Raw genomic sequence first — 23440 nt, forward strand, 5'->3', positions numbered from 1 at the left:
TGCGAAAATTGAGAGCTCGATCTAGCGGCGGTATGGTACATGGCAGAGACGTGACGGGAGGCCCAGAAAGAACGTGTGGTGGTGGCATGCGAAGCGGAAGGTAGAGGGGCGCATCAAGTCTTGACGGGCGACTCATCGGGCGAGACGGGCACGACCTCGACGCGCGGCTGCTGCGCCTGCTCGCCACTCTTGCTCGTCTCCGACTTGTGGTCCTCGACCTTGCTGCCCTCTGGTTTCTCCTCTACCGAGCTCTGGCCGTCGCTTGCCGCCTGCTTCTGCTGCTCGCGCTGCTCCTCGAGCTCGCGCTCCTCGAGCGCATGCAGCGCCGGGTGCTGCGCGTGCGGCACGGTAGGCAGCGTCGACTCGTCGCGGCGCTCCGGCGGCACGAAGACGTCGAACCAGCGCGGCATGCTAAAGCACAGCACGATCACAACGATCGGAATATGTCCCAGGGCGAAGCCGAGGATGTGCAGCGGGTCGTAGCGCAGCTGGTAGAAGCTCGGGTAGCTGAAGCTGTAGACGATCGCGAGCACCGGGCCGGAGACGTAGCGCAGCAGCGGGCCCCAGAACGGCGGGATGCTCCAGTTCTTGCCCGTCGCGACGATGCGGTTGAGGTCGCGGCGCAGCTGGTTGCCCTGGTAGGCGGCCACGTACCAGAAGCGCTCCAGCCACACGTACTTGCCCCAGAAGCTCGGCGGGCGACTGAGCGGCGTCTTGCCAAGAATCATGGCGGCCAGGCTGCCGAGGATGTAGAGGCCGAAGCCCACGCCTGCTCCGGCTGCCGGAGACACGGCATGCGCGACGGTCACGCCACAGATCATGCCTCCAAAGTAGCCGCTGTTGTAGCTTGCGAACGCGGGCAGGCCGACCTCGGTGATCACGTCGCGGTACCGATACACGGACGTGGAGAGCGTCACCTCGCAGAATACGACGAACACCAGCGCCACGTCCGAGACCCAGCGATCGACGCCGGTCAGGAGCGCCTCGCCGAACTGCGTGCAGTACGGCAGCGAGAAGCAGAACGAGACGAGCACGCATGCAGCGACGACGAGCGTGCGGTTCTGGACGCGTCCCGTATCCAGAATCGCCGTGACGACGGCATCAAGCATGGCGAATGCCGAGCTGTAGCCGAGCGTCATCAGTGTTGTGAACAGGGCGAAAGCCCAGAAGTTGGCGCCGGGCAGCTGTGCCACGGCCTCGGGCAGCGTGAGGAAGCCGACGGTAAAGGCGCCGAGCGGCGGCGCGCCGGGCTCGGGGAAGAGCTGCAGGAAGCCCACGACGCCGAACACGGCGAATGCGGCGAAATTCTCGAAGAGCACGTTGCTTCCAGCAATCAGTAGGCCGTCGACCACGACGTTGCTGAAGCGACTCGAGTACGAGGCGTAGCTGGTGAAGTAGCCGAATCCCACACCGATCGAGAAGAAGACCTGGGAGCATGCCGTCTGCCAGATGCGACCGTTGGCGAGCTGTTCTCCGCGCCACGTGCCGACGAAGAGCCGGACGCCGTCGACGGCGTTGGGCAGCGAGCATGCCCGTCCGACGAGGATAATCGTGATCACAATGGGCATGCCCATCGTGAAGTATACGACACGGCCTGTCATGCCTACACCTCGGAAAATGCTGATGAACACGAGGAAAAACGTGAAGACCGACCATCCAACAGTCTCGCCGATGAAGGCGATGTTCGGGTACTGCGTGTAGCTGAGCACGCTGTTGCCGGAGGCGGACAGCTCGCCGGCGATCGGCGTTGGGTTCGCCACGACCTCTGCGTAGAAGTCCGGAGCACGGCCGGCCCACGGCAGGGGCGAGATGAACGAGTTGCGCCAGTACGTCATGACTGCGAGGCGTCAGCACGCGTGCGACAGATGCCGTCGACTGTAGTGCCGGCACTCACTCCAGGCGAGGTTCACGACGAAATAGGGAACCACCAGGAAGGCGACCCACAGCATGCCCAGTCCGACGCCGCGCAGGCGCTTGCTGAGCGCGTTGTACGCGACGACGCCTCCCGCGCGGTGTGCCTGTCCGATCGACAGCTCGAGCATGAGCGTCGGAATGGCGATGAGGATGACGGCCATGAAGTAAGGAATGAACCATGACAGGCCCGCCTGGGCGTTGTAAACTAGTGATGCAGCAGTCAGCACGTGGCCAATCTGCGCACAGACGCCGCTGCACTGTCCGGAGTGGTCCCGCCATGTCCAGCGCAGGGTGTTCACTCACCGACCGACGGATAGCGCAAGAGATTGCCCATGCCTGCGCAGCCCGACATGCTCGCAAGGACGAAGCCGGCGCGCGAAGGCCACACGTCGCGCCCATCGCTGCCCTTGTCGGCCGTCGGCGCCAGCTTGCGCCCGATGCGGCGGAGGGCGTTCATCGTGTGAACGGAGAAGAGAGCTTGATGCTCAAAGCGGTGCAGCTATAGGGCTTGATGATGGCGAAAATGCGAGGTGAAGGGCTGATGCTGGAGGAGGTGCGAAGGTGTCCCTCATGTGGAGTCGCAGCTGCCTTTTGTCGGCGACGCGAGCCCGACGCGCGGGCGGCTCACAGTGCGCCTGCGCTGCGGCGCGTCACTGCCCAAGTCTTAGTGCCGCACGGCGGCGGCGCGCCAAGCATGACGCTCGCAGCGCCAAGACCGCGCCTGCCTGCGGCGCTCGGTGTCTTTGCCGCCGCGTGACAGCCTGCAGCAGCAGCCGCAGCCGCAGCATGAGGTGCGGGTGGCGCGGGGCGTGAGAGCAGCATGTGCGGCAAGATGGCGAGATGTGCGAGAGAGGCAAGATGTTAACCCAGCTGGCACGACGTCAGTGTGGCAGAGGAGGGCTCGTCCTCGCCCTGAGGACGGAGGCACCACACGGGAGGCCAGCACCGCTCGAGGGCGCAGCAAGAACGCCGGACGCTGAGCTGCTCCGCTCAGGTACCGCCAGGACACGGCGCCGCCCGCCATGGGCACCATCTCCGTCTCCACCTCGCCGGCCTCGCTTCCCTGCTCGGCACACCTGCATGCATCCTGCAGGCTGCAGCACGAACCCATGACGCATCGGGAGACCCTGAGCACACCATTCGGCGGTGTGCGGGGCGCACGTGAGCTGCCTGCCGGGCGGGTTCCTGTTGCGGGATGCGAGCGTGTGCATGTGGATGCGGGCCAGGCACGAACCTCCGCCGGCTCGGAGGCGCTGCCGACGGAGCCAGCAGCCACCCGCACACCGTGTGTGCCTGGCGCTCTGCATTTGGCATCTCTCCTTCAGAGCTGCATCAGCCACAGCCGCCTCTCGCAAGCACAGCAAGCACTCCACGCATGAGACTGGTAGCTGGATGATCAAGGAACTGTGTAGTTGCAAGAGTGACGAGGACGGACGCAGGCAGAGAGCAGCACGCTCGCCGGGCGCGCGTGACTTTTGAGGGCAGCGACCAGCGTCTCAGAGGCCGCCGTTCTGCTGTCCCTCTCCGCGCGGTGCGCCGCGCCCTCTTCCCCGTACACGGCCCCGCCCGCGGCCCCGGAAGCCCTCGCGTCCCGAGCCAAAGGCGGCCGTGTCACCCACCTCGCCAAACGTGCTCATGTTGCGGCGCTCCTCTGCCATGCGATTGGCGCGCGCTCCGCCACGCCCACGGCCGCCGCCCATGCCGTTGTGCGGTGCCTCGGGCGCAGGGTTGCGCGGCCCGCCATGGCCGCCGCCGCGACGATCGTGCCGCTCGCGCACTTCGGAGGAGATGCTGTCGAAGAAAGACTGTGCGTGCCAATGTTCAGCCCTCGCACAGCATCGCACGTCAGGCGCGGCACTCACCGTGCTCTTGTCATAGAAGCTCTTCGGCTCCGCGGCAGGCGGCGGAATCGCATCCAGACCGCCCTCGGCCGCGCCGCGCTCCTGCTCCGGCGAGCCCGCTGCGGTCTCGCGCTCCTTCTCGAAGCGCGCGTTCGCAGCGGCAAAGTCAAAGTCCGCGTCGGGCACCTCCACGAGCGCCGCCGCGGCTGGGCCACGCCCCGCGCCCTGATCAAAGACGCTGCGCTCGGCGCGCGGCGCAGCGCGGCCGCCGGAGCCGGGCACGGCGCGCGTCTGGCGAGGCGACGTCTGCCCCTGGCGCGCGGCAGCGGCGGCGGCGGCGTGCGGCACGGCGGGCAGGTTGGCGCTGCTGGGCGCTGCGGGACGGCCGTTGGCCTGCTGCGGCGCCTTGGCCGGCGGCGCGCTGCCAACAGAGAGGTTGCCCATGGACGAGGCCAGCGAGGCGGCCGTGGTGCCCTCGCTCGAGGCCGCGGGCTGCGAGGGAGCGGCGGCAGCGCTCGGAGCGGAAGCCTGAGCGGCAGCGGGCGCAGCGGCAGGCGCTGGAGCTGCTGCCGGCGCCGGAGCTGGAGCAGGTGCTGGAGCAGGCGTAGACTGCCATCATGCGGCGTTAGCATCGCCCTCTCACCCAGGAGGCGCCGTGGACACTCACACCGATGATGGCCGGATCTTGGAAGGCCGGCTGCGCAGGCGGCGGCGCGACCTCCGGGTTCGGGTCGTCGATCGTCAGATCCTTGACGTCGGCGGCGCGGAACACGATGCTCTCGTAGCGGTTCTCGCTGCCCGGCATCTCCTCGTACGGGCGCCCAAGCGCGGCGAGGCGCCCTTCGGTGCCGCATGCTCGCACTGCGGGGCCGTGTCAGCGCTGAGAGACGGACTGCGCAGGGCGACGGAGCTCACCATTCTTGAGCGAGATGGTCGCCTGCTCACTACGAAGCCCCACAGTGTCAGCATCGCTGCTGCACAGCTCCCGCCGAGCCGCAACTGCGCCTGGCGCTGCACGGCACGCACCTGTTGAGCGACACGAGGCGGCCCTGGTAGCGCACCTCGGACTTGGACGTGAGGCTGATGAGAGCGCCGATGAACTGGTGCGCCATGGCTGCGGGCGAAGACGGAGGCGAGGAGGACAGAGAGAGAGTGACCCGAGGCGGATGCAAGAGGTGGGGAAGCAGGCGCGGGAGGCTTCGCGCTTGTGCGCATCGACGCAGCGGGGTCGTGCGCTGGCCGCTGGCGTGTACATCACGTGACGCCGTCCCCGCACAGGGTTGCGTGCAGCGGAGGACCTCGCTTTGGCACTCCTCTGCTTCAGAGCGACGCAGCAAGCATTGCGATTGCGCCCCGCTGCAGCCCAGAGATCTAGATACACATCACAGAGAGGGGACAGGGTTCCTAGTGCTCAGCCACGGCCGCCGACCACGCGTGTCCACAGCTGGCCGGCGCGCTCGCCCAAGCCCGGCGCCTGCTGATGCTGGCCGGGATAAGGCAGGCCTGGGCTGCCGCCATGGTGGCCCAGCACGCGTGCCGCCTTGCTGCCGCGTCGTGGCGCCGCCTCTTCCCGACGGTCGTCAAAGACGCGCGGCGCCGACGAGAGGCTCGCCGCGTCGGCGTCTTCGTCGTCCGAGGAGGGCACACTGGCGTTGCGCTCATTGCGCCACGCCGCTGTCCCACGTGCGCCGGGCAGCGCCGCCTCTTCGTCGCGATAGCCACTCATGGCATGGCGCAGCGACACGCGCGGCAGCTCGTCGTCGTCCGACTCGTCGTCGTCGGCAAAGTGCCCCGTGCCGCGGCGGCCCACGAGCGTCGAAGGCCGCGCGCCTTCCTCGCCGTCCAGACGCAGACGGCCGGCGGGCGCCTCGGCCTCCTCGAGCGGCGCGGCGCCCGTGTAGCGCTTGACGAGAATGGGCGTGAGGGCGGCGGCACACACGACGACCATGAGCACCGCGTTGCGCACGGAGAGGAGGTTGAAGTCATCCGCGCTGCAGAGAGAATCGCGTCAGTAGAGGCAGTGCAAAAGTGCGTCATGCACCACACACCTCGACATCTGATCCAGCTTCTCGCCGATCGTCGTGTGGATGACCGACACGGCAAAGATGCCAAAGAAGGTGGACACCCAGAAGAGCGGCACCTTGATGCCCAGGTGCGGCGCAAGGATGTTGACGATGTTGTGCGGCGGCAGCGGCATCATGCTGTGCGGGCCTGCTGCATGAGCAACCGATCTGCGGCACAGCACAGGCAGACGACGCACCGGATGACAATCATGTAGCTCAGCAAGTTGTCCTGCTCGCCGATGCGCTCCTTCCACGCATCGACGCGTGCCTTCCACTTGGGCATCGCCACGAGCACCTCGCCGAGGTACGAGGAGATGAGGTAGCAGATCGTCGCGCCTGTCGCGACGCTCTGGAAGCAGGTCAGGCAAGCGGCGTCAGTGGTAGCAGCGGGCGGCCAGGGAGCAGAGAACACGCACTGCGCAGACGATTGGCAAAGCCAGCGGCACGCCCCACATGGCGCCGGCGAGGATGGACATGTACATGCTGCCGGGGATCGAGAATGCCTGCAGGCTGTGGCAGAGAGGAGCGGGCATGAGCATTGCGGTCAGTCGCAGTAGTCCGCCATGCAAACTGCACAGCAGCTGCCTGTTGGGCAATGCTCCGCTCAACTCACAACATGTACACGACGATCCAGCAGAGCATGACGCGCGCAAAATGCTCCTCCTTGTAGTGCTGCAGCACGGCATTGAGCGCCTTGAGTTGCTCAAAGGAGCGCGGAATGGCCAGTGCCTCCTTGTCCTCGCTGAAAGCGAGCGTCAGTGCGAGAGTCCAAGAAAGGAGTGCCGGTGGGACGAGAGCTAGAGCTGCCGCCGCCGCTGCGCCGGTCCTCCGCCCCTCGTCGCACAGCGGACATGTGCGCTCTCACTCACGGACGGATCTCCGGCAGGCCGAGCCACAGCGTGCCCACGCACACGAGCGCACACACGACAAACAGCGTCGCCAGCTGGCCCGCTGCTCTCAGCAGTGTCTGTCGCTGCCGTGCGCGCAGGGCCGCGTCTTGGCGCGCCTGCTCGTCGGCGGGCAGCAGATGCACGGCACTGCCGTCGGGCGAGAGCGCGCCGTCGGCGGAGACGTCGCGCAGCGCGTGTCGCGAAGCCAGGGAGGCGCCCGAGTCGACGCGGCGCAGCGAGGCGGCGGCGCGCGAGGGCGAGAGCGAGTGCGCCATGTCGGGCGAGGGCGCGGCGACGCCGGCGTGGACGTGGGTGAGGCGAGGGCGCGCGCAGCTGGCAGCGAGAGATCAGCGCTTGAGCGGGCGTGCGCAGGCGATGAGATAGTGAGGCAGAAGGTGTCGCAGTCGGGCAGGATGGTGGTGGTGGGAGCGTCGCTGGCCCGGCACGTCGGCACGCGAGGGTCCCTCGCGTGCTGGCGGGCGGGCGACACTGCTGGAGTGCCCGGGCTGTGCTGAGCTGAGGCTGGCGTGACCTGAGCGGGGTGCGTGGGAACACTTTCCGCACGCGCCGTGTGGAGTCAAAGCGCTATCGGAGCCCCTGCTGCGCCTCATGCAGGCTCCTCGCTCTCGACCCTCATCCCGGCCGCCGCACGCCTGGCCGCTACGCTCTGTATCTCTGCGTGTCTCAGCCTCACAGCGCAGCGCTAGTCACGGCCGATCGCCGGTAGCGAAGCCCCTCACGGCGCGCTGCGGCGCACGCGCCTTGCCGCTGCTCCTCCACCTTCCGCTGGACCCCGGCACACTTCGCGCGGCTGGCCGGCGCTCGTCTGCTGCTGTCAGCACCGCACTCCGCTCTCCTCTACGGCTTGCAACCTTCCTCGCTCGACCATCGGGCCTGCTGCGGCGCCGTAGGCTGGCGGCCAGAGCAGCATGTTCTCCTACCTGCCCTCGCTCCTCTCCGGCGCATGGCAGCACCTGCCCGCGTATGCGGCCCTCTCCGGCGCACTGCAGCGGCGCCTGCTGGCCTATCTGCTGCGGCGCGCCCTCGGACGCTTCCTGGCGCCCGGCGCGCTCGATGCCGCCAGCATCGACGCCGCCATCGGTAGTGGCAGCGTCGAGATTGCCGGTCTGCAGCTGAGTGCCGAGGTGAGTCGCATTGGCCGAGCGGTGAGGGAGTAGGTTGAGCGTGGCTTGGAGGCTGGATACTGGAGGCACGCACGGATAGCGAGAGGTCGGATTGCTGGTAGCGCTCAAGGTCGGTGCTGGCGTGAACGACCACTCGACGCCAGCGTGCAACTGCAGCGCGAGCACAGCTCCTTAGCTTCGGTCCGAGGCAGCCTCTCAGTTCTGACCCAGGCCAAGCACGCTGTGGCGCCGGACGCAGCGCAAGCGCGCCTGGCCGGAAGAACGTATTGGCTCTCGCTGACGCTCGCTCTGCCTCTCTTGCCGTCCCTTCCTGCACAGGCCATCAACGAGCTCCTCCCACGCGGTCCGCTGCGCGTGGTCAGCGGACAGCTGGGCCGCGTCGCAGTGCAGCTGCCCTTCCCAAACCTCTGGAGCGGCGAGCTCAGTCTCTCGCTCTCCGACATCGACGTTCGCGTCGCGCTCGACGGCAAAGTATCGCCGCCGGCGTCGCCGTTCGACAGTCCTCGTGCTGGCCGCTCTAGCGCAGGCCTCGAGGAGTCGATCCTCGGCGCTGCAGAGAGCGTGTTTCATGACACGCTCGAGGGGCAGGAGCTGGAGGAGTCGCTGCAGGCGTCGATGCTAGCCGCAAGCACCGCTGTACCAGGCACGTCAGCTGCTGCAGCTGCGGCGTCAGAGGCGCCCGCGCCCAGCTCGCTCATCGCCGGCATCGTCGAGGGTCTGCTCGCGCGCCTCAAGGTGTCCGTGCGGCGAGTGACTCTGCATCTGCAGCACTCGCAGCACCTCTCGGCGGCTGCCGGCGTGCAGCTCGAGTTGCGCATGGAGTCGTTCGACCTTCAATCGGAGGCCTCTGCCCCAGCAGCCTCGCATCCTGCGGCACTGCAAGACCGCCTCGTGCAAGAAGTCGTGCGCACCGCCCGCGTCGCGGGCATCTCGCTCTGGATGACGCTGCCTGCCGACGCCGCCTCGCACGAAGCACGCGGCACTCGCCAGGCGCGGTGGAGAGCGGCGAGCTCGAGCGAGTCGGGGAGCTCGGACTCGGACAGCGAGACGAACGAGTACATGGAGATGAGCTCTGCCATTCCGGATCTGCGACAGAGCAGCATCGCCACTGGCGCGCTTGACGCGAGTCAGGCCAGCGTGTATGCCAGCGCAGAGGACATTCGAGGCGTCGAGGTCTCCCAGACGAAGAGTCGGCCCGACGCGAGCGCCGACACGCAGGACGTCGACCGTGGGCCTGAGATGCTTTTCTCGCTCGGCAGCGAGGCAATCGTGGTGCGCTTCGCGACGCTCAAAGAGGTGCCGCGGCCTGCGCCAGACAATTTTGCCTCGCAGAACGAGGAACCCGATGCAGGAGAGGCGCAAGAGAACGAGACAGTCGTGGCACTGCCAGCCTCGCGGCTGCGCACGTCGCTCAGCGTCGAAGTGGGCGCCGTCGTCGCTTTCGTGCATCCGCGACAGCTTGCGGCGCTGATGTCGATGGCAGGCGAGCTCGGCTCGGCCTCTAGTCCGCCACGCGACGACGAGCAGCCGACCTCCCTGCCTGCTGCTCGAGCAGCCTTCGACGCGTCACTGCGTATCGCTGCACTGCACCTCATCTGCGCGTACGAGTCGCCCAATCAGCTGTCGCCGCCTTCGAAGCGAGCAATGCACGAGTCGCTGCAGGCCTTTTGGCAGCGGCCGGCACGCATACATCCGGCCGTCGGCCACTTGCGTCTTCGTGTGGAGGGAGTGGAGCTCGATTACGCCGTCGCCGCCTCGTCCGAGCTCTCGCCTACAGCATGCGTTCTGGTGACGGACGTCGGCGTCTACGAGCACCTCTCGCCCCACCTGGCCAACGGCGATGTCGCGACGGTCTTTCCGATTCTGTTGCCCGACGCCAACATGCAGGAGCAGTACGCGGTGCCGCTGGCCGGCACGCCCTTGGGCCTCGAGAAGAGACGAGAAGCGCTGGCGCCCTTGGAGCAAGTCAGTATGGACGCGGCAGACTGGCGTCTCGCGGCCAGCGAGCAGCGCTCCGCTCCATCAGCGACTAGCGAAGCTCCGCGAGCGTCGTCACAGGGCCCCTACTGGCGCGCCTCGTGGGGCGAACGCGCGTGGAAGGTGCGCCCTCGAGCTCGACGCGCTTCAAGCAGCGTCTCGTCTGCTGCGAAGGAGCTCTTGCGTCCGGCTGTGCGCGTAAATGTCGTGCTGCTAGTGACTGGAGCCTCGACAACGGTGGAGCTGGCGCCGCTACATGTCTTTGTCGACGTCTCGACGGTCAATCGCCTCATGCCGTTGGCGCAGTCCGCCAGCGCTGCGCTGCGGCAGAACGTGTGGTCGTCGGCACGCTCGGACATGTCGCAGTCCTTCGCCACGCTGACCGCATCGCCCAAGGTCAAGAGCGCGCCGCTGCAAGGAGCCTCGACCTCGACGTCGGCCAGCAGGACCGAGCTGCGCTGTGCCTTGCTGCGCGTGGAGCTGCGCGTGCCGAGCGCGGCTGCGGGACCTCAAGCGTCCGAGCTTCGGTCTGGCATCCTGATCGTCGATGTTCAGGGCATTGATGCGCGTCTCGGTCCGCCAAGTAGAGATGTACCGCCGCATCGGTCATCAGTCGGCTTCGCGACTGGCCCGCCGCACACACGGGCGCGTCCTGACGCCGTCGCAGAGGACGGACGCTGCTCGATCGCCGCAGTTGTAGCCTTCTTCAAGCCGATCCGAGGTGCGTGTGCAGCTGCAGTATTGAGACGTAGAGACTGACCGGCTGCACTACAGAGGCACGAGCCACCGCATTCGCGGTAGTGGGCAAGCTTGCGGCAGACGAGGCTGCTGGTGCACCGCGCGACGAGCCTCGGCCACTGAGCCTCTGCTTGCTTCGTCGTCCCGGTGCTGTGTTCGCCAAACCGCGCTCATCGATCGACGTGCAGCTGCCGGCCGTGCGCACATCTCTGTCCAAGGCGCTGCTAGACCAGCTCGAGCTGCTGGCGGACGATCTCTCGCAGTGGTCTGCGGCGCTCGGACGTGAGACCGACACCGACGACGTCGACGGCGGCACCGACGCGCTCAAGATTCTCGGCTCGCGCTTCTTCGGCACCAAGCACAGCATCTCTGCCTTATCGGGCAGCTCGGACTCCACTGAGCTGGCCGGCAGGGGCGACAGCGCGCCGGCGCTAGCATTGAGCATCTCCGAAGGTGAGGCTCGTCAGAGAAGCTCCCGCGTCTCACTGGGCTGACTCCTGCCGGCAGCGTCCGTCTCGCTCCACGTTCCACGCGCGGACTCGACCAAGGATCTGCATCACCTCGAGGCGTCGGCGTCGGAGATCGCTTTGTTCGTCGATCCCGCGCATGCCGAGGTGAGATCTCTGCGCCGTCTCTACTTCATGGCCGTGACTGACCTGATCTCCTGCAGCTGACTACGCTCATTGATCTTTCGATCATGGACGTCGTGGTCAAAAGCCGCGTGGAAGAAGCGGCCACGACGTTCGTCTCGCGCACGCTCGAGCAGTCCCTGGTGCGCCGCGCTCGCGTCGCCGCTGCTGCTGCTTCGCTGACACCCCGTCCTGCAGGCGTCGGGCGGCATCGCGATGATCTCGCTGCATCTCTTGTCCATCGCCGAGGCGGACACCAGCTACCGCGAGTCCAAGATCGACGTCGCGCTGCGAGGCTTCACCGTTGCCGCCTCGCCGTCCGACGCGGCGCTGCTCAGCGATCTTGCGCGCTTCCTGCAGTCGCCCGAGGGCGCCTTCGAGCACGTCGAGCCTAACGAGGTCACGCGCCTGTCGCTGCGCGTCAGAGACGTCTCTCTGGTCGTGTCTGCTCCTCGAGTCAGCGCGCAGGCGGCGGCTGTCATCGGCGAGCTCTCGCTCAAGGCCAAGCTGTCGCCGTACTCTCGGCGGACCACGTACAAGTTTGCGCTCCGCAACACTTCCGTGCTGCTCGCAGAGAGGGCCACCGCGCCCTCGGAAGAGAGGCGCCGCAAGATTCGCACGCCACTCGACCACTGGGCCGCCTGTGAATTCGCCACGCTCGTCGACCTCGCCGATGCCAAGGGCAGCCTAACGCTCAGCACGCTCACGCGGCCCGAGGTCGATGTCAAGGTGTCGCGGCTGCGCATCGAAGTCACTGCCTGCGCAGACACGCTGAGCGTCGTGGCTGAGCTCTCTCGCGCCCTGACGCCCGTGCCTGGGCCGCCTCCGTCATCCAGCGACCCCTCCGACGCGCAGGCTGCAGAATTGCGCGCTTCTGCGGCGGACTCTGACTCGAAAGAGCCAGACGGACGAGACATGCTCGCGAGCCTGGACGAGGATGCATTCCGCCGCAGCAGTCAGAACGCAGTGCTTGCGTCTTCTGCCGACCTCGTCGAGGACGACATTCCTCGCAACGCAAGCTACCTTGGCGCCGCGCCCGCCTCGCCCAGCATCGTGTCGGCGGCGCTCGAGGATGACGAGCTCCTCGGCTCGGGCTCCATTGAGACGCTCGACATTGCACCGTCCGTCGCCCAGAGCGCAAACGTCGTGCTCCAGAACGACGTCGTGACTGTGCGCCTGCTCGATCCGCGAGGCATCTGCCCGAAGCCCAACTACTTTACCGATCCGCTGCTCGAGCCGCACGTGGCGCAGAACTCGTGAGTACCGGAGTGTCTTGTGGTCGTTCCGTCCTTTGCTGATTTGCGACGCGCAGTGCCTTTGCCAGCTCGGTGCGTGTCCGCATCGCTGACTGCGACTTTGCGCTGCGCCTGTTCGCTGGCTACGACTGGGATGCAACGCGGCAGGCCATCGAGACCGAGGCCCGGCGGGTGCGACGCCGGCTGCAGAAGATCCAGCAGCTGCTGGACGAAGGCCAGACGCCCGACGACAGCGTCGAGGCCATCACGGGCGCGCTCTTCGACTCGATCCACATCTCGCTGCCCGCGGCACAGAGCGAGCTGGATGTCGGCGCCGCCATGAAGGTCATGGACGACGAGCTCGGCGAGCAGTCTGAGACGGCTTCCAACGCCAGCACGTGGCAGCCACTGCCGAGTGGCGCGGGCATCCGAGCGCCAGTGCACGGCCCCGCCTCGCGCCGCCGGAGCAAGCTGCAGCGCTCGCACAAGTCTATGATCGACATTGAGCTGCGAGGCATCGAGGCCGAGTTCGACGCCTTTGGGCGTACTTCGCCGACTGCGTCGCGGCTCGCGGTCAATGCGCGCTCGCTGCAGATCCTCGACAACATTCCGACGTCGACGTGGCGCACCTTTCTCACCGAGATGCTGCCCGAGAACCGCGCCTTTCGGCGCAACGACGAGTCGCGCATGCTGCGTGTCGAGGTGCACAACGTCCGTCCGCAGCTGGGCCAGTCGCCGCGCGAAGAGGTGCGTGTGCGTGCCAAGCTGGCGCCGCTGCGGCTGCACGTCGACCAGGACGCACTCGACTTCTTCAAGAAGTTCTTCTCGTTCAAGACGCCCGGCGTCGAGCCGGAGCCTGCTGGTGCGCCGGCGCCGCCTTCCGGCCCCTTTATTCGTGAGTACCCGCGATGTCTGCCGAGTGATGCTTGGCGCTCATCGCGTCGCCCGCGCAGAGCACGCCGAGATCTTCCCCATCCGCCTCAAGCTCGACTACAAGCCGAAGCGCGTCGACTACGGCCTGCTGCGCGAGGGCAAGACGGTCGAGCTGATGAACTTCTTCCACTTCGACGAGGCAGAGATGACCCTGCGGCACGTCACCCTCCGCGGCCTTATGGGCTGGGCGCGCCTGTTCGACACGCTCAACGACATCTGGACGCCCGACGTCAAGGCGAACCAGCTGGCCGACGTGCTGAGCGGCATTGCGCCCGTGCGCTCGCTCGTCAATGTCGGTGCCGGCCTGGCGGATCTCGTGCTGCTGCCCATCGAGCAGTACCAGCGCGACGGGCGCCTGGCGCGCGGCCTGCAGAAGGGCGCCGCGAGCTTTGCAAAGACGACGGCGCTGGAGGCCGTGCGCCTAGGCGCCAAGCTTGCGACGGGCACGCAGGTGATCCTCGAGCAGGCCGAGCATGTGCTTGGCGGGCGCATGCACTCGGCCGTCCGCGCCGAGGCCATCGCACAGCCCGATGCCGCGGATGCAGGCAGCAGCGCCCTCGACGCCGCCGAGCGCGACAGCCTCATCAGCCGCTACGCCGAGCAGCCCGAGGACATGCGCGACGCGCTGGCGCAGGCCTACGCCGGCCTCAGCCGCGGCCTCGGCGACGCCGCACGCACCATCCTCGCCGTGCCGATGGAGGTGCACGAGCGCAGCAGCGGCGCCGGTGCCTCGCGCCCGGTGATCCGCGCCGTGCCCATCGCCGTGCTGCGCGGCGTCGCGGGCGCCTCGGAGGCGGTCAGCAAGACGCTCCAGGGCCTGCAGCGCGAACTCGACGGTGCGCCGCAGCTGAGCGAGGACAAGTACAAGGCGCGCAAGCCTCCGCCGCGAAGGACCGAGTGAGGGGCTTCAAGAGGTGCTCCGAGGGTGGAGGGGGGTGGGGGCGGCGGAGAGGAGATAGAGGAGGACGAATTGGGTGCCGGACTGGGATGAGGAGACGCCGCTCCTCGGCCCCTGCCCCGCACCCTGTCATCCATCTCCATCTCCATCTCCTCCTCTTCCACCCCGTCTCCCTCCCGCTCCTCGCTTCTTCCTTCCGCCCGGACTCCCTCGAGCTGGAAGAGAACCGGGAGGAGAGGAGGGGCAGAGAGGAGGAAAGGCGAGAGGTCAGAGTACGGAGTGTCGCACACGGCGGGGTGGCTGGAGCGGAATGTCTTCTCCGTTGCGCTTCCCCACCGTGTACGTCCACTTCCTGACTCTAGACTCTTCTCCTTGATCTCCCCTTCCCCCCTTTCTCTCTCGCTCCGGCGTTGCCCCGTCCTTCCACTCTTCCTGCTACCTGTCCTCTGCCTCCCCTGCTTCTCCTCTTCCTCCAATATCGATACCCCACGCACTCCCCACATGTATCACTAGCGTCTCTTCATCCCCATACAGCAGCAAGAGTCAGAGTCTCCCATCCCCTCGCGCGTCTCTCGCAGTGTGTGACATTAGCTCTGCTAGCTCGTGGCAGCTCACGCTCTACGCCGTGTTGCGTCTCTCCACCTTGACCCGCTCATTCGCCTTGCTGAAGTCGCGCACGATGATGGAGCAGTCCGTGACGCTGCACAGGCTCTTTGCGCCGCGCTTGACGGCGGGCGGGAAGAGCACGAGGCCTGCGGCACGCTCGACAGTGTCGAGCGGCACCTCGAATGCGCGCAGCGGCACGCTGTTGGGAATGATGGCGTTTGGCAGCACGAAGGCGCCGAGTGCAGTGACGCCGTTGCCCAGCCCGAGCGTGGAGAGCAGCTTGCCGCCGCTGCCCGAGTCGATGCCTGGCAGCGGCGCGGGGGCGGTGGAGGTGCTGCTTGCGGCTGGAGAGGGCAAGGCAGGAGCAGAGGGACGGCCAGAGGCGAGGATGACCTTTGCGAAATGAGTCGGCACTGCGATGGACGGAGGGTTGCCGATGACCCTTCATGAAGTCCGCACAGCATCAGCCTCTAGCTCCCTTCTTGTCTCTCTCCAGCGCAGCACATACGCACTCATAGCTGACGCGCCACTTGCCATCCACGTCCTGCCTCGGCAGGTAGAGCGGAATCGTAAAGACGTACACGTCGCCGAACGCCTTTGTAAGGCGCCGGCAGAAGTCTTCGGTGTGCGCCCAGTAGTCGCGGTTGAAGCCTTCGCCGACCTGTGCGCGCGCGAGCGAGGGAGAGGTCAGCGATGAGAGGAGGGACAAGGGAGAGAGACGCGCTGCGCACTTGAGGAGCGATGTTGGTCAGGTAGAACGTCCTGCCGGCATCTGGTCAGCTCAAGCTCGAATGCAGAGTCGGGCCATACTCCCAACTCACTCATTCATAGCCAGCTGGCTGTTCTTGGCGTCTGCAGCAGGGACCATGTCTGCCCTCGGCCCCATCCTCTCATCAGCGGCCGGCTCTCTCTCGATCTCTTTCCCGCCCCAGTCTACGCAGACTCACGGCCCCGATCATAACCGCTGCGAAAGTAATCCTTCAGACGCGCCCTGAACTGCTCTGGGATCCGCTCGTCCTCCTTGAAGACCGAGTTGGAGCGATCGACGGGCCCACTGCCCGGCGTAGCGGGTGGCCGGACGAGCGAGGAGGCGGTGAGATGCTCGGCCGTCCAGGCGGGATGCCGCAGGCGGCGATCGTACGCAGAGACGAAGGCGAGGTGCGAGAGCTGGTCGAAGATGGGCCCTGAGAGAAGAGCGCCGACAGCGAGCGAGCGTCAGCAACGCAGCTGCACCTGGCCTGCCGCACCGAATGCACAGCATCCAAGCATGGCGAGGCCCAGGCCGCAGAAGAAAAGCGGATCCGGACGAGCTCATTCATCACGTCGTTTGCGCAGGCTCCCGTCGAGCCGTGCGCTGGCCAGGTGTGCGCCAGCCTCCTCGCCCGTTCCACCCGGCGAAGCGTCGCTTCTCTCTCGGCTGGCTGGGCGCCCATGTAGCCCGCCCCTACGTGGTTCGGCGCAGCTCGTCTCCTCCACTCACCGGGATGCCCACTGTGCCCCAGAATCTCCCTCACTCGTGCCGTCTCGACGTCACTCAGGCCCGGCGTAGCAGGCTGCGCCGGCGCAGCGAGTGGCCGTGCCGGCAGCGCAAGCTCGTCCCTCCTGCGCTGCGCCTGCCCTTGCGGCGGCACCTTGGCCGGAGAGGGCGCGAGCAGGGCAGCGCCGCCCGCGCCCACGGCCAGGCCGACGCCGAAGAGCGAGAGGGGCAGGGCGAGGTGGTGCATGCCCGTTGCGCTGGAGTGACGAGGGCCGTAGGTCGAGGTGGGAAGTGAAGCGCACCAGCGTCGGGTGTTGGTTGCTTGGTGCGCGTTGCGCGGCAGCCCTGCTCCTTTGCAGGCCTGCGCGCGCGCCTCGCTGCGGCGTGCTCTCTCCCAGTCAGAGTCTGAGGACAGCAGTCTCACAGCAGCCTCAAGGAGCACCAGAGCTGCCCGTCAAGAGCAAGCACAGAGAAGGCATGGCAGGTGTGGCATTCAGGTTGGGGTCTGTCTAGAGTGTCGTCGTCTCGTCTCGCCTCGCCTCGCCTCGCTCATCGCCCTCTGCTCTCTTCTCCTCTCGCGCAAAGGCACCAGGTCTCAGAGGGTTGAATGAATATGTCGACCAGTTAGCGACGGAACGCCACGTAGGGCCTGTCCGTGCCATGTTGCCGTGCTTGACTCTGTTTGGATCATCATCGACCGGCGCTTTGTGCGAGAGACGGAGAGGAGTGCAGGAGCACAGAGAGAGAGAAGACGAGGGACGAAGACGACGGACAGACGAGAGGAAGGGGAACTACATGCAATTGACGAGAGGAGGGACAGGGCGAGGAAAGGGGATGTGGTTGAGAAGGAAGCGCGGGCGAGAGGACACGACGCGAAGAGCACTTTTGCAGCGCAGCGGCGCGCATGCAGCAGCGCCACGTGATGCACTCTCGGCACTCGGGCACGATGCTCACCATGGGCCAGCTCCACTCTGGCTCTCTCGAGCGCAGCCGCGCTCCTCGCTTCTGAGCTCCTTCCCTCCCACCACTCCACTCCCATCTCGCATCGCCTCTCTGCGCTTGCGCTCGCAGCCTGCATCGCGCGCTGCCCGCAATGCCGCGCCTCCCCGAGCTCGCCAGCTCCTCGGCGCGGCCCAAGCGCTCCAGCCTCGCCCTCTCTCGGCGCACACTCAGCTCCACTGCCTCGCGCTTCGCCGCCGCCAGCGCAGCAAGCAGGAAGCCGCCGACGGTCCTGCCTGCGCCGCAGCCCATGTGGACGTGGAAGCCCGACAGTCTGCAAGCGGCGCTCACGAATGCGCGCAAGCGCGCCGCGCCGTTCACTCCCAAAGACGCACTCGTGCTCGGCGCCTTACGAGAGCGCTATGCTGCGGCCGACACGGAGCTGCGCGCCTCGAGGGACGCGGCGAAAGCGGCGGGAGAGGCGGTGCGCGTGGCGATGAAGCAGGGCAGGGAGGTGGCCGCGCACATCAAAGAGGAGGCGGGCACAGCGAGAACACGGACGCGAGAGCTGGAGATGGAGAGGGAAGGGCTGGAGCGCCAAGCCTTGGCGCTGCGCATGCGCCTGCCAAACGAGACGTCGCGAGAGACGCCGGTGGGCGATGAGTCCCAAGCGCGTATCGTGCGACATGGAGGCCCGACAAACGCATTGCCGCCACAATGGCACGCTGCGTGGCAGGACGCACCGGCAGCCGGCGTGGCCGCCTTTGAGGGCGTCGAGGCAGATGCGACGCGCGACCACGTCGATCTGCTCGCCAAGTATGCGCCCGCTGCATTGCCGACGCCGGCTGCACAGCACGTCTCCGCTTCCGGCTTCCCTCATTTCGGCGAGCCGCTCGCCAGCCTGGCACTCGCGCTCGAAAACTACGCATTGAGACGGGCGCGTGCCAAAGGCGCACAGCTGCGCCTCGTGCCGGATGTTGTGCCCAGCTCTCTCGTTGCTTTGAGCGGCTTCGCACCAAGGGAAGACGACGCGGCGCAAGTCTATACGCTCTCTGCTGCTTTCAACGACCTTGGGCTCTCTCTCGCCGGCACCGCCGAATTGCCGCTGCTGGCCATGCACGCCAATCGCACATATGCCAAAGAGGACCTGCCGATCTTCGAAGTGGCGCTCAGTCATTCCTTTCGAGCCGAGGCGGGAGCGAGAGGGCGAGAAAGTAGAGGGCTTTATAGAGTGCATCAGTTCAGCAAAGCGGAACTGTTTGTGGTGTGCAGAGCCGAGGACAGCGGCAAATGGCTCGAGAAGCTGGTGGATCTGCAGGTGGAGATCTTGAAGCCGCTGGGCCTTTGCTGGCGGTGAGTGGGCATGAGAGATGGAGAGTGTGGAAGCCCCAGACTGGAGCTCACGTATGCCCCGCCCGCACTCCCGACTCAAGCGTGCTCGATATGCCGACCGAGGAGCTCGGCGCCAGCGCGTTTCGCAAGTACGACGTTGAGGTGTGGATGCCGGGGCGTGGCACCTGGGGCGAAGTAAGCTGTCTCAGTGCTCTTCCTCTCATCTGCATCGCTGACCACCCTCCTCTCGTCGTGCAGGTCTGTTCCGCCTCAAACTGCACCGACTTCCAATCCCGTCGCATCTCCACACGAGCCGAGGGCTTGACCAAGCGCGCCTTTGGCTGGGCGCACACGCTCAACGCCACCGCTGCAGCGATTCCGAGGTTGCTCGTGGCCATGATCGAGACGCATGGCTTCAATGCCGCAGGACAGCCGCGCGTGCCAGAGGTGCTGCGACGGCATTGGATTGGCAATGAGCGCGACGTGGAGTGGCTGTCTTTCGATGAGGCTGGGCACGTGTCGGCGCAAGGCGGCGCGTCCACAACAAGAATAAGCCTCGGCGGCAGCGGCCACCAAAGTCGGCAGTATTCGACTTCGACTGCACCTCCTCCGCCACCGCCAGAGACTCGGCGTTCCGTCTGGGAGCGCAGCGTAGCTCGCGTGCGCGCTGCCGCAGCTCGCAGCGGCACGGATCCCTCAAGCATGGTGCTCAGTTTCGCGCTCCTGCACGAGCTGAGCGCCATCTTGCCGCTCTTCGTCGTCTTTTGGATCCTCTCGAGCCTCGGCGCAGGGTCGGCGGTGCTCGCGTGGCTTCTACCGCCGAGCAGCGAGGAGACGTCGAGCGTGCAGGCAAAAGTGAGGCAGTGGGTCGATGAGGGAGCAGCGAGAGCGGAACGCTACGGGAGGAGAAAGGGATGGTTTGGCTTCGAAAAGGGCAGCGAGGCGACGGGCGAGTGGAGCACGGGACAAGAGGCGGGCGCCGTGCTGGCGGGAAGCTTTGCAGATGCAGTGGCGGCGTATGCCATCGTCAAGGTGAGTTGCTGCGCCTCGCAAGCCGACGACGCGGTGTCGGTGCTGACTGAGCACGCGAAGGCACTCTTCCCACTGCGCATCGCAGCATGCATCGCGCTCGCCGGGCCCTTTGCACGCCTGGCCATCGAGCCGCTCAAGCGCGCACTGCGACGTCGGAAGGGTCGGTAGTTAATGCAGCGAAGATGTGAAAACAAGCACGAGAGGCGGGCTAGTCGAAAGCGACGCGCAGCTTCTTGGAGCGCCGCTCGTCGAGACTGTCGGCCGCGCGCCTGGTGCCGACGGCGCTGACAGGCAGCGGCTGGGCGGCGGGAAGAGATGGCTGGGATGCGAGAGGGAGCGGCGATGGAGGAGATATGGGGAAGAGAGGGATGGGCGTCGCTATGGCTGTGTTTGCCGCTGCGGCCGCCTGCGAGACGTACTGCGGGTTGCGCAGATACGCTCGCAGCGTCTCGTCCTCTGCCAGTCTTGAGACTGCTCCTTGCCGCGCCTCATCGAGCAGTGTATCGCCGCGCCGCATGACTGTCAGCTCGTGCGTGCCTTGGGCAATGAGCGTTGTCACGTAGACATCCTTCCTCTGCCCTACGCGCCATGTACGCTTGAGCGCCTGCTTGCGTACTGCGGCGTCAAGCACCGGCTCAACAAAGACGGAGCGGTTGGCGGCGGTCAGCGTGAGACCTCGAGCTCCCATGCTGGTCTTCATCAGCAGCACGCCCGTCGAGGCGTCGTTGCAGAAGAGCGAGATTGCTTGTGCGCGTGTGTCGACGGACTGACCAGGCGTATAGAGTGCATGCTCAATATGGCACGCGCCAAATGCCGCAGAGATCTTGCTCAGCACGCTCGTCATGTCGCTGAAGACTATGATCTTGTCGCCGCAGCCGAGGGCGTGCCGGACGAGGTTGAGCACGTGCGCCAGCTTTGCCGATGTTGAGGAGACGATGCACGCATCTCGAAGCACGCTCCCCGCCGGCAGTGCCCGAGGCTTCTCCTCGATGCGTGCCAGCGTGCCATGCGCGGCCTTGGCGGCCAGTGTCGTCATCTCTTCAAGCATCTCCTCCTCGTCAACGCCGCCGCTGCCACGTGCCTCCTGCTCGCGGACGGAGCGGTACGCTGCGATTTGCAGCAGTTGGATCAGCGACGGCGCCAGCTGCACGTCCGCAGCGACAGACGCCGCTGAGTGGGCCGACGCGAGCTCGCAAAGCTGCGCGGGCAGGCCGCACACGCCCAGGCGAGCAGTGTCGCCCTGTCTTGACCATGCGTCGACGTCCCGCAGCGCCTCGTGTAGCTGTGCATCCGCCTCTTGCGCCATGGCGCGCTCCTCGTCGCTCCACTCTCGCTTCTCCATCTGCAGCTCTTCCAGCATCGTCTCGCGCGCCGAAGCCGCTTGCGAGAGCAGGTTCGAACTCTTTGAGCCTCCTTCGCTCGTGGCCGTCGGAGAGAGGAAGAAGGCAGCGAGGGCCATGTTGTGCAGGATGGAGGCGAGGTGCACCGTGTTCTCCTGTAGGATGGAAGGTGTATGAGCAACGGTTTCGCCCTCGCTTGCGTCTTCGCGCACCTTATGGAACAGATAGTTGCTGCCCTGAAGAGCGAAGAGGCTCGGTCAGTGCCTCTGCTCAGCACACCAGCCCCATCTCTCTCACCGTGCGGCGCGAGAGCACGGCGTTGAGCTGAACCAGCGCCATCAAAGCATTGTACGTCTTACGTTGATGTTCTGTCATTGCGAGTGCCCGTGAGCCTGCAGCCGAGGTATGATGGGCATGATCAGCCTCACCAGGCAGGACGACCTGCAGCTCCTGCTGCACGACGCGCGGCGGAGCGTTCTCAGCCTCGACGACGGCGAGTGGGTTGCGCACCATCCGCTCCGCCAGCGCATCTGCAAAGCGCTGTCTAGCTAAAGGCTCGCCGAGCCGCAGTGGGCTGTCAACAGCCGCTGACCAGTGGTCCGAGGGACCGTAGAGAAAGTCGAAGAGATGTCCAAGGACGGAGAGGTCGTTCTTCTCTGCGCTGCTCAGTGCACCATCGCACTGCTGTGCTTCAAGCTCCTCGTGTTCATGCGCCTCGCCGACTAGACGCGAGACATCGGCGCCGCCGGAGAGCAGCGTTGTCGGAGTGCCCGACACGATCCAGCGACTGTCGGCAGAGATGGCGCGCGCCACGGCGACGATGCGAGACTTGCCGCGCAGCGTGTCGCCCTCGTCGACGACGAGCCGGCGAAAGTGCACACGCAGCAGCGCGCTGATCTCGGGCTCCTTGAGCGGCGGACAAGTGCAGACCACTGTACGGCTGGCACCGGCGTAGCGGCACTCGCACTTGCGCGGCCGCACCACGACAGGCGGATTGAGCAGCTTGCGCGACTCGAGAGCAAGACGAGCGTCACTCATGACGACCAGGTCATGTTCGACTAGCTGCTCGACGTCGAGCACTGCGTTGTCGTCGAGCAGAAAGAGGGCGCGAAGAGCACCACTGTTGACGTGCGTCTCTAGCTCCGCGCGCCACTGTGGCGCAAGATTCCTCGGCACGACGACGAGCGTTGCGCACGAGAGGCGCACGCGCCAGCTGTACTCTCTGCGGTGATGACGCGCCTGGTGCAGCCCTCGTTCATGCTGATACTCGTAGAAAGGCCGGCCGGCGCGCAGAAGCGCAGCCATCCGCGCCGCCTGCGCTGGCGACAGCTCGGCGTCGGCGGGGAGGCTGCCCTGCAGGACGTGAGCGCAGTGCTCGGCCAGCGTTGGCAGGCGGTCTTGATGCATGATCGCCTCGCTGTTGATCTTGATGCTGGGATGTACGAGCGGCATCGAGTCTTTGGTGCTGCTCCCAAAAGGGTCAGCGCGGCGCCACGAGTGCGAGGGCAGAGCGGCCCTTACTCACAGCAGGCACAGCGCAAGGATCTCGAGCGTCTTGCCCACGCCCATCTCTTCGCAGAGAATGCCCCCTCGCATGGGAGCCTGCTCTGGGCACGGCACGCTGCCCTCGTTGCAGAAGCGCACGAGGCCGGCGTTGAAGAGCAGCGGCGCGCAAGGCCCCGCGACGTTGACGAGCTGCAGCGCGTCGAGCCGCTGTGTGCGGCGCTCGTACAGCAGCATGGTGCTGACGGCGCGCCGCTGATACTCAAAGAGCCTCGTCTTGAGCCCCGCCGGCTGCGGGCTTGGAGCGCTCTGCGGCGGCGTCAGAGCATCGAAGATGTCGCCGAAAGTGGCGCACTCGGGCTGCCAGAAGCGCCGCGTGCGCTCGCGGAGCCGACCTTGCCACGCGCCCACATCTGTGCGGAGCACGTCGAGCAGGTGCGCAACCACAGCACAGCCGCGCAGATCCACCTCCGTCTCGATGTAGAGGCGCCAGCAGCCAGCTTGCTCGTCGACGAGCACATGAGGCAGCGACGCGAGGGCGCTGCGGGCGGCCGGACACGCCAGGGCGGCATCCACGACGCCCAGCGGCGCGAAGCCGGCACGCATCGCGCGGCCCGGTGCCGCGCCGCCGCGCTACCTCGCCCGAGCTGAGAGCACGTGGCAGAGGCGGCAGAGACGCAAGGGAAGCGGCCCGAGAGCGGACGCTATGGCCCTCCTTGATGATGTCCGCGGCTTGTGCTGGAGATGTGGTGGTAGTAAGGAGAACGCGGGCTCGCGCGGCGCGCACCCTTGGAGCGCCATTTAGCTCTCCACGCCCGCGCGGCGCCGCCATGCTGCCGTGTGCGCGGCCTTTGCGGCCCAGGGGCAAGAAGCAGCGTCCCGCGTCGCCGGAAGCGGCAGTCTCAACGGACCCCCTGCACCGCAGCAAGGGCAACGAAACGAGCTCAG

At 66.6% G+C, this 23440-nt stretch overlaps 7 protein-coding genes across 7 annotated transcripts; 2 read left to right on the forward strand and 5 right to left on the reverse strand.

The window, feature by feature from the left end:
• Positions 1–241: 241 nt before the first annotated feature.
• Positions 242–2542, reverse strand: FA09DRAFT_350793 (putative sodium/chloride dependent neurotransmitter transporter; the record flags this gene model as incomplete). The annotated part of the gene is made up of 4 exons (XM_025744822.1): positions 2218–2542; positions 1895–2119; positions 364–1837; positions 242–332 (listed from the first exon to the last, which is right to left on the reverse strand). The coding sequence occupies exons 1-4, from the start codon at positions 2369–2371 to the stop codon at positions 242–244; spliced, it is 1944 nt and encodes a 647-aa protein (XP_025596630.1). The 5' UTR covers positions 2372–2542.
• Positions 2543–3316: 774 nt separating this feature from the next.
• On the reverse strand, positions 3317–4907 carry FA09DRAFT_331244 (hypothetical protein). The gene is made up of 5 exons (XM_025742937.1): positions 4782–4907; positions 4671–4699; positions 4423–4616; positions 3777–4364; positions 3317–3719 (listed from the first exon to the last, which is right to left on the reverse strand). Exons 1-5 carry the CDS (start codon positions 4865–4867, stop codon positions 3411–3413), a joined length of 1206 nt encoding a protein of 401 aa, XP_025596631.1. The 5' UTR covers positions 4868–4907; the 3' UTR covers positions 3317–3410.
• Positions 4908–5082: 175 nt separating this feature from the next.
• FA09DRAFT_331245 (hypothetical protein) lies at positions 5083–7131 on the reverse strand. Its single transcript, XM_025742938.1, has 6 exons — positions 6688–7131; positions 6432–6560; positions 6235–6328; positions 6016–6167; positions 5804–5956; positions 5083–5746 (listed from the first exon to the last, which is right to left on the reverse strand). Exons 1-6 carry the CDS (start codon positions 6981–6983, stop codon positions 5167–5169), a joined length of 1404 nt encoding a protein of 467 aa, XP_025596632.1. The 5' UTR covers positions 6984–7131; the 3' UTR covers positions 5083–5166.
• Positions 7132–8157: 1026 nt separating this feature from the next.
• Positions 8158–14750, forward strand: FA09DRAFT_86491 (hypothetical protein). The gene is made up of 7 exons (XM_025745873.1): positions 8158–10551; positions 10605–11021; positions 11076–11182; positions 11239–11340; positions 11396–12453; positions 12510–13327; positions 13386–14750. Exons 1-7 carry the CDS (start codon positions 8469–8471, stop codon positions 14264–14266), a joined length of 5466 nt encoding a protein of 1821 aa, XP_025596633.1. The 5' UTR covers positions 8158–8468; the 3' UTR covers positions 14267–14750.
• An 82-nt stretch (positions 14751–14832) lies between these two features.
• On the reverse strand, positions 14833–16618 carry FA09DRAFT_331248 (hypothetical protein). Its single transcript, XM_025742939.1, has 6 exons — positions 16350–16618; positions 15817–16053; positions 15691–15739; positions 15601–15631; positions 15382–15530; positions 14833–15311 (listed from the first exon to the last, which is right to left on the reverse strand). Exons 1-6 carry the CDS (start codon positions 16591–16593, stop codon positions 14882–14884), a joined length of 1140 nt encoding a protein of 379 aa, XP_025596634.1. The 5' UTR covers positions 16594–16618; the 3' UTR covers positions 14833–14881.
• Positions 16619–18132: 1514 nt separating this feature from the next.
• On the forward strand, positions 18133–19109 carry FA09DRAFT_287518 (putative mitochondrial seryl-tRNA synthetase; the record flags this gene model as incomplete). The annotated part of the gene is made up of 3 exons (XM_025739920.1): positions 18133–18638; positions 18719–18812; positions 18876–19109. Coding segments are annotated over 3 exons (834 nt in total), but the record flags the coding sequence as incomplete, so codon positions are not given.
• A 425-nt stretch (positions 19110–19534) lies between these two features.
• FA09DRAFT_331249 (hypothetical protein) lies at positions 19535–23234 on the reverse strand. The gene is made up of 5 exons (XM_025742940.1): positions 22515–23234; positions 21418–22454; positions 21287–21357; positions 21202–21225; positions 19535–21144 (listed from the first exon to the last, which is right to left on the reverse strand). Exons 1-5 carry the CDS (start codon positions 23096–23098, stop codon positions 19858–19860), a joined length of 3003 nt encoding a protein of 1000 aa, XP_025596636.1. The 5' UTR covers positions 23099–23234; the 3' UTR covers positions 19535–19857.
• Positions 23235–23440: the final 206 nt, after the last annotated feature.

This window comes from Tilletiopsis washingtonensis (assembly GCF_003144115.1).
Source record: "Tilletiopsis washingtonensis strain MCA 4186 unplaced genomic scaffold FA09scaffold_17, whole genome shotgun sequence".
NCBI lineage: Eukaryota > Fungi > Basidiomycota > Exobasidiomycetes > Entylomatales > Tilletiopsis > Tilletiopsis washingtonensis.

Coding starts and splice junctions, on each gene's coding strand:
- FA09DRAFT_331244 (XM_025742937.1), bottom strand. CDS start 4,867: ATGGCGCACCAGTTCATCGGCGCTCTCATCAGCCTCACGTCCAAGTCC. Junction 4,700..4,781: donor CGCCTCGTGTCGCTCAACAG/GTGCGTGCCGTG, acceptor GGGGCTTCGTAG/TGAGCAGGCGACCATCTCGC. Junction 3,720..3,776: donor GCTTCTATGACAAGAGCACG/GTGAGTGCCGCG, acceptor TGGCACGCACAG/TCTTTCTTCGACAGCATCTC.
- FA09DRAFT_331245 (XM_025742938.1), bottom strand. CDS start 6,983: ATGGCGCACTCGCTCTCGCCCTCGCGCGCCGCCGCCTCGCTGCGCCGC. Junction 6,329..6,431: donor TGGATCGTCGTGTACATGTT/GTGAGTTGAGCG, acceptor TCTCTGCCACAG/CCTGCAGGCATTCTCGATCC. Junction 5,747..5,803: donor AAGCTGGATCAGATGTCGAG/GTGTGTGGTGCA, acceptor TTCTCTCTGCAG/CGCGGATGACTTCAACCTCC.
- FA09DRAFT_86491 (XM_025745873.1), top strand. CDS start 8,469: ATGCTAGCCGCAAGCACCGCTGTACCAGGCACGTCAGCTGCTGCAGCT. Junction 10,552..10,604: donor CTTCTTCAAGCCGATCCGAG/GTGCGTGTGCAG, acceptor GCTGCACTACAG/AGGCACGAGCCACCGCATTC. Junction 12,454..12,509: donor CCGCACGTGGCGCAGAACTC/GTGAGTACCGGA, acceptor TGCGACGCGCAG/TGCCTTTGCCAGCTCGGTGC.
- FA09DRAFT_331248 (XM_025742939.1), bottom strand. CDS start 16,593: ATGCACCACCTCGCCCTGCCCCTCTCGCTCTTCGGCGTCGGCCTGGCC. Junction 15,740..15,816: donor CAGCGGTTATGATCGGGGCC/GTGAGTCTGCGT, acceptor GGCCGAGGGCAG/ACATGGTCCCTGCTGCAGAC. Junction 15,632..15,690: donor AGCCAGCTGGCTATGAATGA/GTGAGTTGGGAG, acceptor AGATGCCGGCAG/GACGTTCTACCTGACCAACA.
- FA09DRAFT_331249 (XM_025742940.1), bottom strand. CDS start 23,098: ATGCGTGCCGGCTTCGCGCCGCTGGGCGTCGTGGATGCCGCCCTGGCG. Junction 22,455..22,514: donor ATCCTTGCGCTGTGCCTGCT/GTGAGTAAGGGC, acceptor TTTTGGGAGCAG/CACCAAAGACTCGATGCCGC. Junction 21,358..21,417: donor GCTGCAGGTCGTCCTGCCTG/GTGAGGCTGATC, acceptor TCGCAATGACAG/AACATCAACGTAAGACGTAC.